The sequence below is a fragment of the Anarrhichthys ocellatus genome, unplaced genomic scaffold, assembly GCF_004355925.1.
Source record: "Anarrhichthys ocellatus isolate YVR2014 unplaced genomic scaffold, GSC_Weel_1.0 scaffold47, whole genome shotgun sequence".
NCBI lineage: Eukaryota > Metazoa > Chordata > Actinopteri > Perciformes > Anarhichadidae > Anarrhichthys > Anarrhichthys ocellatus.
Genome location: NW_022280077.1, coordinates 1,284,793 through 1,297,158, shown reverse-complemented (window position 1 = coordinate 1,297,158; position 12,366 = coordinate 1,284,793). Strand labels below are relative to the sequence as shown.

General features: G+C 39.7%; 2 protein-coding genes across 2 annotated transcripts; one reads left to right on the top strand and one right to left on the bottom strand.

Moving 5' to 3' along the window:
• Positions 1-858: 858 nt before the first annotated feature.
• lamp1b (lysosomal associated membrane protein 1b) lies at positions 859-7,152 on the top strand. The gene is made up of 7 exons (XM_031869550.1): positions 859-982; positions 1,158-1,239; positions 2,868-3,061; positions 3,170-3,298; positions 4,049-4,115; positions 4,990-5,157; positions 5,245-7,152. The coding sequence occupies exons 2-7, from the start codon at positions 1,179-1,181 to the stop codon at positions 5,382-5,384; spliced, it is 759 nt and encodes a 252-aa protein (XP_031725410.1). The 5' UTR covers positions 859-982; positions 1,158-1,178; the 3' UTR covers positions 5,385-7,152.
• A 188-nt stretch (positions 7,153-7,340) lies between these two features.
• Positions 7,341-12,329, bottom strand: LOC116395553 (growth hormone-regulated TBC protein 1-A-like). Its single transcript, XM_031869541.1, has 8 exons — positions 12,258-12,329; positions 11,604-11,749; positions 11,356-11,514; positions 10,883-11,007; positions 10,335-10,431; positions 9,111-9,283; positions 8,840-9,025; positions 7,341-8,199 (listed from the first exon to the last, which is right to left on the bottom strand). The coding sequence occupies exons 1-8, from the start codon at positions 12,311-12,313 to the stop codon at positions 8,098-8,100; spliced, it is 1,044 nt and encodes a 347-aa protein (XP_031725401.1). The 5' UTR covers positions 12,314-12,329; the 3' UTR covers positions 7,341-8,097.
• Between the last annotated feature and the right edge of the window lie 37 nt (positions 12,330-12,366).

The following is a 12,366-nucleotide window of genomic DNA, read 5'->3' as shown; positions in this document are numbered from 1 at the left end:
CCCCAGATAAATCTGTTTCTGATTAATGGGTGACAAAATATATTAAATCTGACACAGAAATCTATTTTAATTTTCTGGACTTTGAAACTGTTGCTCTTTTGTGAAATATTAGATAATTTTAGCCTCTTTAGGTCTCGAACAATTATCTAAATGACACCATGTGAGATGTTTACAGTGTTTGGCAGAGCTGCTGACAACTACTAAACATCTGAAACGTGACAAAGAGACACAACTAATTATTAATAGCAAGGCAACACTTTTTGGGAGCCATTGATTTAATGTTTAGATAGATATATAGATAGATAGATAGATATATAGACAGATAGACAGATAGACAGATAGATAGATAGATACTTTATTAATCCCACAAGGGGAAATTTGTTCACTACAGCAGCATTATGATACAGGTAAGCAATCAAAGTAACAGAGTAAAAATATAAAATGTTGAGTATAAAAATGCACAATATATACAATGAAATATAATAATATTAAATTAACTAACTAATCAGTAGTGCAAAGATTTAACAATGTTTTGTATATCATTCGCTCATCAGATGTCTTTTTAATGAAAAATCTTTATCTGAAAGGAAATTATTGACTACTAGTCTGATGTTAAATAACTGATTTGAGTGGAGTAGAAGTATACATTAGCACAAGTACTCAAGTAATGTACCTCTAAATGATATTCTTAAGTACAGTACATGACAAACATCGTGTACTGTTACATCACTGGATAAAGGCACGTCAGTGTCGTGTTTAAACGTGATTTTATCATTTAACTCTTCAATGCATACGTTAATAAGCAGGGCGTGTCTGCTGCTCGTCACGTGACTTCCTGGGTGTTTCTTAAAGCCTCGGTCACATGATCCAGACGTTAGTCTTCTTTCTGTAGCGGCGGTGGTAAAGTGTGAGAAGGAGAGCTAAATTAAACCTCACAGCTAGCATATGCGAACACAACGAGTCTAAACTTGTCACCAGAAACGTAAGTGTTTTTTTTTTTGGAGAACTGTGCTTTGTCATCTCAACAAATCAGTGCGCATGACTTTTCTTCTCTGCTTGTTGTTGTTACGCTAACGTTAGCTGCACTAGCATAACTAAGCTAGCGTTAGCTAACTGACCGCGTCTCTTGTTGCTGTGATTTAAACCCTCACGAGCAGCCGGAGACCAACCGGAGCAACATGACGCAGATCCGTGGTGTCCAGCCGTGGTGCCTGAGAGTAACGTTGCACTTGATTTTAGGTGAGTATCCTTCCGGTTTTACGCTTTATCTGAACATTAACCACTATAACTATAACGTTACCGAAGGTCACAGATGACCTGCCCTCGACTAACGGTACAACGCCTGCACTGTTAGTATAAAAGCGACAGTTCCTGTGTTTTCTGACGATTCAATTTGTCGTGACTCCACTTGAATGTAGGCTATTGTAGCAGTTTGTGTGTCAGACATACACGCGTTTAACTTGTGAGTTTGGGTTGCTTGGCCATGAACATGCTGCCCTCGCGTGTCTCCGCGCAATTTAGCGTCAATCAAACTGAGGTTCCTCAGAGGAAACTTCTCACTTTCCTCCATCACTACCTGTCCTAGTGGGAGAGACCAGGGGGAAGAATGTAACGTTAGTAGAGAAACAAGAGGATGTTTGAGTCGGTTTCTATTATCTATTTGCAAACTTGAGGTGTGTTATTGATACTGGTGGAATGTAATAAATGCATAAAACTCAAGTAATGTATGTAAATACAGTGTTGAGGTAATTGTACTTTAAGTATTTTAAAGACAGGTCTTAAGCTGTATAAAACTACATGTTGACTGTTTACTCTGATTTTGAGTAGCGACTTGATTTGTGTCCACGTTTTTACATACAAAAGTTCAACTACCTCATTGATTATTATAATAAATAACATCTACTCCTTCCCCCTCATTGAAACCTCCAGAATCTATGAATAAGTATAGTTCAGTTCAACGGTTGGAGACAAAATGTCTTCTACATCACTGACAAATGTATTCTCTGTGTATGTGAGCCGGAGGTTCCAGTTTCCAAATCATTCTTGTGTAAGTTTCATATTGGACCATTAATTGACCTCAAAAACTCAGAGTTAAGGTGATTATAGGGAAAGCTTCAGGAGATGAAGGTGAACACATTCTTCTAGTATCAAACTCTGCACACATTATTCTGCACAGTGAAACAAACACTCAAGTGAAGTACAAAAAGGAAACTAGTTTTGGGGTCTTTATTGCTGCTGCAACATCCTTTAGATTTTTGTGGCAAATATTATACTTGATGAAACTTGTAACTATTTGTTTTATTAGTTGATTGACAGAAAAATAATCTGCAGTCAGTGTGGTGTGTTGTATGGCTCTCAGATAAAGGATCACTGGTTTAATGTGCTTCCTGTCACTTCCTGTGTGTGTGTGTTTGATAAGGAAGAAGTAAGCCATAGTCGTGTGATAATAAAGCGGTAAACTACTTCGAAAAAAACACCAGTCACAAGCCTGGTGACTGCAAGCCTCAAAGCTCTGGTGTCGGATATAACATGACTTGCTAGAGTATTTTTACACTTGTGTTAATGCTCTGAATACTTGTTTTACCTGATTAATGTAGTCTCATCTTAACCAGATCTAGAGTAAGTAAGTAAACATTTTTAGATGCAAATGGAAAGAAATCTTAATGTTGAATTAAAATGTCATCACTTTTGTAGTGACATCTTGTAATCAAAATTGGCCCGTCCCACAGATCAAAACCTGATGTGCCTAAACCAGTTACTACTTGACAATTCAAAAGTTTATTTTTGTTGGTTAAACTCATATGTATTTAATATTGACCACCTTGCATCTCTGTAATACTAGACTCACAACTGAACACTTTTTGCAGCTGCTGTCCTGCACCAGGGTTTAGCTACAGTAGCCCCGCCCACAACTGCCCCGCCCACTGCTGCGCCGCACAAAGACCCTGGCAGACCCGAGAAAGGAAACTACGTGGTCACCAGAAGCAACGGCACTGCCTGTTTACTGGCATCCATGGGTCTCCAGCTCAACATCACCTTCAACTCTGTCTCCCAAAATAAGGTGCCTAAATATAAACCCCCAAACAGTTGTCTGAATTCAGTTGGAGCTATAAATACAGACACATTAACAAGTTTGAAATGCTAAATGTTAGCTCCTTGTGGTTTACAGACTGTGCAGGAGGTTGTGAACCTTCAGCCCAACATGACGAAGCCCTCTGGATCATGTGACTCGGACAGAGCCTCCCTGCTGCTCATGACTGATGCAGAGAAGACCAACCTCACCTTCATCTTCACTCTGGTAAGTTACTGTACTGCTTTCTCATTTCGGGCCACCTCAATTCCTCGCTCCTCCGATCTTGACGCATTCCTAAAATGCATCTCGGGGGAGCGAGATGAGAGAGGACCGAGGAGGCTTGTTGGAGGAGCTATGAGCGAGGAAACACCGGTGTATCCTTTGCGAAAGTGTTTTCGGTACATGTAAACAAACAAGAGGCGTGGCACACACAGAGGTAATGATCTCAAACCCCGGCTGGAATCTACAAATGCAACATTTCCTTTTTGTAATCATAAATAGTATTTATTTTAAGATGATCAAATACGCCATTCACCTGATACTTATGTTTTTATACTGAATGTAGCTTCATCCACTTCAACTGCTATAATTCTGATGTGATGATTACAGGTGCAAAAAGCTCCGAACGTGAAATTATGTCAGCAATAACATTCTCTTAAATTCAGCACTAATTTATTGTAGTTGTCGTATAGACAGGACTGTTTGTGTATATAATATATATCAATAATTCATATATAAGATGTCACTCTTAATGTGTACTGTACTTTTCATACAAACATTTGTAGTTTAAAATGAAGGTCTGAGGTGAGGATGTCTCATTTGTTAAATCTGTTTCCTTGCCTCCTAGTCTCTCCCTCGCCTCCTCCACTCCCCCCTCATGTACTTCATGAAGTTGCCTCTAGATGGCAGCTGGCGCTCGCGGTAACCTCGCTTTACTGCAACGTAACTGACTGACGTCTTGCTGTTTCTCTCCAGAATGTCACGTCCAACAAGTACCACCTGAGTGAAGTGTCTCTGTCGGCAGACTGGCCTGACATGAAAGGTGAGTGCGTTTGACCTGTCCGTTTCTATGGTAACTACCCTTTAATCAGGTTGAATGAGCACGTGTCCAACTGATCCTGTGATGCGCCTCAGTGTTTGTAGTGTAATCTGTGTTTTTATTGTTTGGCACCACGTATACAAACGCATACTCACTCTACCGTGTCAGTGAGTAATAAATTACTTTTATTTTTAGTGCCTTTCAGGAAACAAGAGGTGTAACATTGTCACTGTTTTAACCCCTGAGCTACAGGGTTGTGTTGATGAATATTTAAATTGACTTCACTAGATGACAATTCCAGTTAACTGAGCAAACGAAGATGTAATTGATAGTGTGGCATGTAAACGAGCACAATACGGCTTTCAGAGGCTGCTAAATGTTTAGTTCCTGTTCTGATACAGACACATTCAGTAGGAAACACTCTAACTCTTCCTCAGTGTTTAGTCTCCTGCTGCAGTACTTTGTTCTGTCTCAAACTTTAACATTTTACAGCATTTTGCTCACAACATGAATTTCATTCTTTTATTGGTTATGCTAATTAGCTAGAGTATTGCATTGCTCTGTTTTCAATTAGCTCTTTTGTAGTGGTTCTTCTATTTTTTATTTATTTATTTTTTATTTTTATTTTTTTTTTTTAAATGGATGCAATTGCTGTTGGGATCATCACGTCTTGAACAAAGCAGCTGCCTTTAAATTCTCTATGCAGTGTGGTGAAATCTTTATTTAATCCTGTCTACCGGCATCCTTTTCTAAAGTTTAAAAAAAAAAAAAAAAAAAAATCTTTATCCATTTAAATCTGTTCTCTTCTCATTTTGTACCTCGTCTGTGTTACTTTTACTTGACTTCTCTTCCTCCTGTAATCACTCCCCTGCTACAGAACCTCTATCGGCCAATAACCGCAGTCTGGACTACCTGCGGGGCACCTTTGGGTTCTCGTACATGTGCCACGAGGAGCAAACTCTGAGTGTGGCCCCGGATTTCTCCATCAACACCTTCCAGTTGCAGGTGCAGCCCTTCGGCCTCACCGGAGATCAGTTTGGAGCAGGTAAACACTCCGGTCTAGTAGAATTGATAGAAAGTGAATCTGCCGTATCACTTTAATTTGTCCCCTCTGGTGTTTTCGCTCCCTCAGCTGAGGAATGCCAGTTGGATCAAGATGACATGCTGATCCCCATCATAGTCGGCGCCGCTTTAGCCGGTCTCGTCCTCATCGTGCTGTTGGCTTACCTCATTGGCAGGAAGAGGAGCCACGCTGGCTACCAGACCATCTGAGGTCACTCATGTTCCCAGAGGCCAGAGCGTGCTATCCTTAAGATTAACCACTGTTTTATGAGACTTAACCCCCCCTCTATCCTGTCATCCTCCCTCTGTCTGTGTGTGTGTGCTGTTCTTTGCCCTCATCAGTAACACTAGTCATTATCACTTTGTGGAGGTTGATGTGCTCTTTCTGAACTGATGAAAGAAAAACCTACCGGTACGACATGAGGCAGGGGATGGATGTTGAGCAGAGGGTCCATGAGAGTTCTCACATTGTGTTGTACTATTTATGATTTCTGTCAAAGAAATTTTGAGGGATTGTGTGATTTTGAGGGAAAGCTACTGTAGCTTTTCTTACTGTTCATCTGCTTTGGGGCGGCCATTTTTTTTTCTTTTTTTTTTTTTTGTGATCTTCCCCCGAAATGAGGTTTATTTATAAAGGGAATATTTTTTGCTGTCACTTAATCCACTTCAGACGGTGTTTCTTTTATTCAGGCAACTCAACATTTAGCCCAAGTTTGCAGATTTTATGTTAACATACTAAAATCGCAGTAACCTAATCTTAAAAAGGACATGCGAGGAGTAGTTGAGATGCATTTTTGAATTAATTTTGTTCCTTAGATTACTGATAACATGTCCCGTTATTTCCCTCTTAAAGGTACACAACTTGTTTTGTGTGGAGACTGCACAAGCTAAAGTTTTCATCTTTGTACGATAACTGTTTTCTTTTTTACTTAATTTAAAAGAATAATTTAACACTTTGTGAAATGGGCTCATTCGATTTCTTTCTGAGTTGGATGAGAAGATGAATGCCACGCTTAAGATAGTCAGCTAACCGCTAGCTTAGCACAAAGACTGGAAAGATAAAAGAAATCAGCCTGCCAGCAGCTCTAAAAATGACGAGTTTAAAACATTGGACATGTAACCCCCCAGAAAACAACAAGGCAACATGTTTGCAAACCAGCTTTAATGTGTTTATTGGTGAGCTTCAGGGGGTGCTGGTTGGCATATATATAAATTTTCTCATTTTTTTTTTTTTACCTACCTTTGACAGAGCCATGCTAGCTTGTTTCCAGTCTTCATGCTAAGATAACTGTCTCCTGGCTCTATTTTCAGACATGAGTGGCTTGAATCTTATCTAACTCTGGGCACAAATGTGGATTTCCCAACATGTCAAACTATTTGATGAGGGATAGTAGCCACTCTTTTGGAGTCTGTTACAATGTTCCAACAGGAGTTGCAATCAATCTGAAAAACACTTCAGGTTGCTTTGGTGGATGAACAAAGCTCAGGACATCTCTGTAAGAGTGTAATAGAAGTATTCAAGTCCACTGGGTGTTTTTTTTTTTTTTTTTTTTTCTTTTCCCCCTCCCCTGAATATGGCCCCACTTGGGATTTTGTCTTGCAGAAGGGAAGAAGTTGCAGTAAAGTTATCTCAAATAGCCCCCAGTAAGGACTAAAGTGGCCAAAATAATGTGGTCAGTGCCTTCCCAGCTGCATAGATGGGATTAAAGTAAAGCCAATACCACAGAGGTACTCGCTCACTGATGCTGTGCTGCCATGCCTGGGATGCTGTCTTTGTGTCTCACATAGCCTTCATGTACTGTTACTACCATACATTGTTTGATATTGTAGCAGAAAGTGCAGATGTCTGTTTTTTTTTTTTATAGTTTTTTTTTTTTTAATGTTTTTATCCTGTGATCTAAATGTCCATGTAGTGATTTTAATTTATTAGTTTGAGCTGTTTTCTAAAGGAGGGGTCAATAAAAGTGAATGAACGAGACTTTGACTGTTTGTTTTGCCGTCACAGTTCATCAGCTGGCAAACCTCTTCCTGGTTTGTTTGGAAGTCTTAGAAGTATAGCTACACTATTTTAGAATAATTGTGATATTGAATTCTGGAAATGCATTGTAAATTCAGATTTTATTCATGTATCAAATACTTAATTACATTAATATAGAATAAATGTACACTTTTTTTAAATAGTAGATGCACTTTTATTGTGATGGGTTTTACATCCTCCAGATGTAAATCACTTTAATTTAATGACTGAAATGAAAGCCAGCATGGGACAGCTTATTTATTACTGTAGTTTTATCACATCTCTGCTCAGTTTGTCTGTAAAAGCAACGTGAGGGAAGGTTGTCCAAAGGTGTTTGACTGTGAAGGATCTTGGCTTGCTTGGCGCCCCATCGTACCCAGAATGTAACATTGAAATTTGTTTGGCAGATGCAGTTTTGAGGTAAGCTAGATCACAGTAAAGATTAGACCAAAGTATTAGGTTTCTGTAAACTATAAAAAGTGAAACAAAGTTCTGTAAATTAGAACTTCTGATTTTACTTGAGAAAGATAAATGGAAGGTTTGAACATTTTCACTACGAGATGTATTAATTCCCTTTTTCCCCTCCATAAAATACAGATAAAACGGAATTTAAGTTGTTTCACTCCCATACTACTGCAAAGTAATACTTCTATAGCGCAAGTCATAAAAACGTGGCGGATTTAAATATATTTGACAAAGTATCAGGTTTTATGATCTTTATCTATAGCTGACATTTTCTCCAGAACATGAGCAAAAGACATGGTAAAACATCCTTTATAGTGAACTATCTGAAAATGACAAGTCAAGCCAGCAGCAGTCCATCTGGTAGTAGATAATTGTTCTCGATAGTAACAGTTGTTAGTCTTACACTATGAACGCTGCCAGTCAAATGGTGGATCCAAAACTTTATGGCCTTCCAGATTCTTCCTCCAGTATTCGTTGTCTACGTTTCTCTCTGAGTTTATCAATCGTTGCCATTGACAGGCTCCCAGGTTCTGTAAAGATTTTCTGTAAACAGAGTTTGAGAGAATGTCACCAAACTGAAGGTTCAGGATTATCCCTCTTAAGACATTTACACAGCTACACGCCAAGCTAGAACTCAAAATAAGCTTCACGTAAACACCTCATCCATGATAAACTGGCTCTTTATAAATGAGGATACTATTCCAGGGGTGGATTGAATCTGTCATCTGCAAAAATTATGACATCAGTATATTCAAATCTGTATACTTTTGGTAAATCTATTCTTCTCTGTGCAAACTGTCAAAGATTTTTTTCATGAAAAGATGCTCTACTCTTCTGTTAAGGAGCATTTTCTATCACTGTATTTTGACATTTTAGGACATCAGTCAGGACATCATTTTGACATCAGTCAGTGAATTATCAAGTTTATCGATTTAATAACTTAACGATTAATTCTTTAAGTAATTTTTCAAAGAAAAAAATGACAGAAATGTGTTGATTCCAGCCTATCAAATGTAGATTCCTTGCTTTTTGTCTTGTAATGATAGTAAACTATGTATTTGGGTTTACATTATGAAATATCTGGCTGAAAAATCTATAATGAAAAAACTCATTAGTTGCAGCCCTACGGTGCTTAAATGCAGGTTGACCTTTTTGCAAAGGTTGCTTTCCTTTCTCCTCGCACCTGCATGAAGGTGTGGCAGTCCAGAGTGAAAGCTCCACTGGTGATTTGTTTGAAGCACTCGCACACGTCGGTCAAAGAGCGAGCTCTAAGGATCTCCGGCTGGTGGTGAATAATAAGAGTCAGAGCAGCACGGAAAAGAACCTTGGAGCCCTCGTAGAAAAGACAATCCCAAACTCGCAAAACTGTCTGCAAGAAACAAGAAACAAAATAGATGTCTGAAAAACATTAACTCCTCCCTTGAATCTACCATTAAACCCCAACTTTTCCACACCTCTATTGGGAGTATGTCAATGTAGAGGCAGATGAACCAACGTGACACCACCAGTGTCCATATGCCGGGAAACTGGGCCATGAGCTGTCCTATTGCAGGAGCTTTCTCCTTCACCAGCTCCCCGAGAACCTCCTGGTCCGTCTTCAGGCCCATCATGGTCGGGCTGTAGAAGTCTACAATATCCACAGAGTAGAGGAGTTTATGAGTGCAGTAGTGATACTTGCTGTGAACTTTTTTTTTTGTATCTCTGAAGATCAAATCTAAATGTTTCACATTGCTGTGTTTGTCCAGAACTTTTTGCAAGAATGAATTTTCTATGTGGAGTGCCAGAAGGCTTCAATGTGTGTCCACTAGACTAGTCTTTTATATTACAACTAGAGGTTTTAATGAGCAAGCACAATTATAGTCATTATTACAAATATTGTAACTGCCTTAACTACCTTAATATCTATTTAAGACATCAATGACCCACACCCTGGTCCAAGTGGACCATAATAAAATGCAGCTTTTGGTTCAAAGAAGTAACAAAAGGATCACTTTACAGCAAAAGCAAATAGGTTACATTTGAATAAAGAGTAATTTAGCTGACATAAGATCTTTCTTCCCCTTATAAACAGGAACGTATGCAAACATTTGTTGCAGGTGGGTTAAATGACTGCATTGCACCGCTCTCAGTTCTGCCTAAAAGTGCTCACGTTCAGTATGCTGATGCCTGAGCTTTAATTGGAGCAAAGCAAAAAAACGCATCACTGCTCATCATGCTACCAAATTATGCCTCTGGGTGAGCCCATCAACTTTCTTGCTTAACCTCTGTAACTGAGCACTGCTGCATTATTTTGTCGTACATACTTTATATTTGAGTATATTTGCGTTTTTTCAATGTCTAAGTCTTTGTTTTATTGCTTTAATTTACCTTTTTTCTATAGTTTTGATTGAAGAAAGGCCCTGCACCACCTTGGTTCACCAACACAGCTGTTTTCACTTACATTGTCTCTTCTCAGGACTTTGCTTGACATCTCCCTCATGTTCTGTTGCAGCTGTGAGTGCTGGACAACACACACCTGTACCATTTTTATTGGTACATTGACTTTGGTTACCTTGTAATTCCAGAGACACCGCCTTCAACCTGAGCAGACCTCTAATCACAGACTAACCAAGAAACACCTGTATGGGTGTGCAGGGCCCTTAATTGTGTGTGTGAGCACTTAAAAAAAAAAACTCTACCTGGGAGCATTCTGCCCAACAATGCATCCATGAGCCAGAAGGACTTCTCTTCATCTTTGGTGATGATCATGAGGTAGCCTGCAATGAAGTTCATGCCCTGACATGAACAGAGACAGCGGTGATCTGACTGTGAGCCTGGCATAAGTTACTGTAGGTATGCAAAGACATGACAGAATATATCCAGCAACATATTTCTAAAAGTTGAATAAAGGTTGTCATTTTGTCACCAATATATTGTCAAAATAGTTGTAATGACATACTTGCATGTCTGGGAAAACGTGTAACTGTACACCTTTCATTTTTACAATTAGTAAAACCATTGACATCCTCTGCCTTTATTTGGTTCAAAGAGGTTGCAAAATATGACTTTCAATTTAAATTGAATGATTAGGTTTGCTGTACAGGACTCTCGCAGGGAATAGTGAATATTGATCCATTCAGAGAAAACCCTTCACATGTGTTTGAATGAATAAGTGGACTAGCCAGTCCTGTTCTTTAAGCAAACAGATGCTATGTTAAGGGTGGGGAAAAGAAAGTGTTTTGTTCACCTGACAGTATCCCACTTCCGTATTATGGTGTCCGTAGGCCAGCAGCACGTTGTACAGAGCCCTCTGCAGGCTCGGTTCTGCTCTGCTTTGGAAGAGGACGTTGTCAGGAAAGGTCCTATGCATGTCTGCCAAAAATAACAAGACAAGAATTGTTCGACTATGATATGAACCTGTGTGTTGATACAAGTTAAGGTGTGAATGTAGATTGTAGTGGGGGCGGGGAGACGGGCTGAGGCTTTTTTTTCACAGCAGACATCCTGACTTTTCATGGCAGGAAACTTACAGCTGCTATTAATAACATTCATGATGACTCTGTTGTATTCAAGTGTCTCCGTACTGACAGTGACAGTGTGACGGTGAGCCAGCATGCACAACACCAGGACCCTGAAACTGAAGCAGCCGAATGGAACTTAGTCATCATTAATTTGACTTGTTGACAAAATGTCTTCTGTGTAAAATGCCTGTTGTTGCACCTGTGTGAATGGTCTCCTTCAGCTTGGTGTCGTGCTCCATGGCCAGCACAGACTGGTAATAACCCGGGTTGCTCTCCAGTCGGTCCTGTGCACCGCTGGCTGCCATCCAAATCTTGGCACGGTGCTCATTGGGCACGCCTTTACGCACGTACCTTTTCACTTCCAGAACAGATTTTATAATTAACATCACATAACTAGAGAGAGCGCCACAAAGGCACCAGAAACTAAGGTATGTTTGCTGCTTGTACCTGTCAAGTTCTTCTCAACATGTGGTTTCTCCTGAAGGAGCTTGGACCATCTCATGGACCGCCTGTTGAGGACAGCTACATACTCATTCATCATCTCCTTGTAGGGTTCGAAATCGTGACGTCTCTCAAAGCCATAGGGGTCGATCCTGCTGAGGCAAATCAACACAGTCCAGTACCAATGTACAAATGAATGACTACTATGCACAAAGCACAACTGTGAAGAAGCAGCTGACAGCTGGGGTCACTTTCCTCCCCACCCTTCTCTCCCGCTCCTATTCCCTGATGACAGACACTACAACAGACTCCAAGGGGTTGGGTTTCTGTAGTGGGGAGATCAAATGCCCCAGCTGGATGAATACTCCGTTTTAAATTACTTTCAAGTGAGATTAGTGACAAGGAGCAACATTCAAGCTCAAAAAAATAACCTCACAAAATGTATTTTCCACAAAACAACTCTTAGCTATGATATTTGACTGAGTTTGGTAGTTGGCTTTTAATAACAGCTTTACATGTAACACAAAAAGTGCAAATACAAAGAGTTGACGAGGAAAGAAGCTGATGCAAATAACTGATAGTCAAGAATGCATTTAACAACCGTTACTAAAAGAAAGACATATACAGTCAGAGTGTTCACCACATCAACATGAAGCTCACCTTTCACTGGCATCATTACATGTAAGAGGTTCAGAAGTCTTTCCTTTCATTTCCATTGTGTGTTGTGCTGCAGGTAGTAGTCCACCGAGGCGATAAACAACCGGCACAG

Excerpts from the sequence above, each read along its gene's own strand:
- lamp1b (XM_031869550.1), top strand. The coding sequence starts at position 1,179 with ATGACGCAGATCCGTGGTGTCCAGCCGTGGTGCCTGAGAGTAACGTTG. Across the intron at positions 3,299-4,048 it reads TCACCTTCATCTTCACTCTG|AATGTCACGTCCAACAAGTA; the intron begins GTAAGTTACTGT and ends GTTTCTCTCCAG. Across the intron at positions 4,116-4,989 it reads AGACTGGCCTGACATGAAAG|AACCTCTATCGGCCAATAAC; the intron begins GTGAGTGCGTTT and ends CCCCTGCTACAG.
- LOC116395553 (XM_031869541.1), bottom strand. The coding sequence starts at position 12,313 with ATGGAAATGAAAGGAAAGACTTCTGAACCTCTTACATGTAATGATGCC. Across the intron at positions 11,750-12,257 it reads TGTAATGATGCCAGTGAAAG|GATCGACCCCTATGGCTTTG; the intron begins GTGAGCTTCATG and ends TTGCCTCAGCAG. Across the intron at positions 9,026-9,110 it reads TTGACATACTCCCAATAGAG|ACAGTTTTGCGAGTTTGGGA; the intron begins GTGTGGAAAAGT and ends TGTTTCTTGCAG.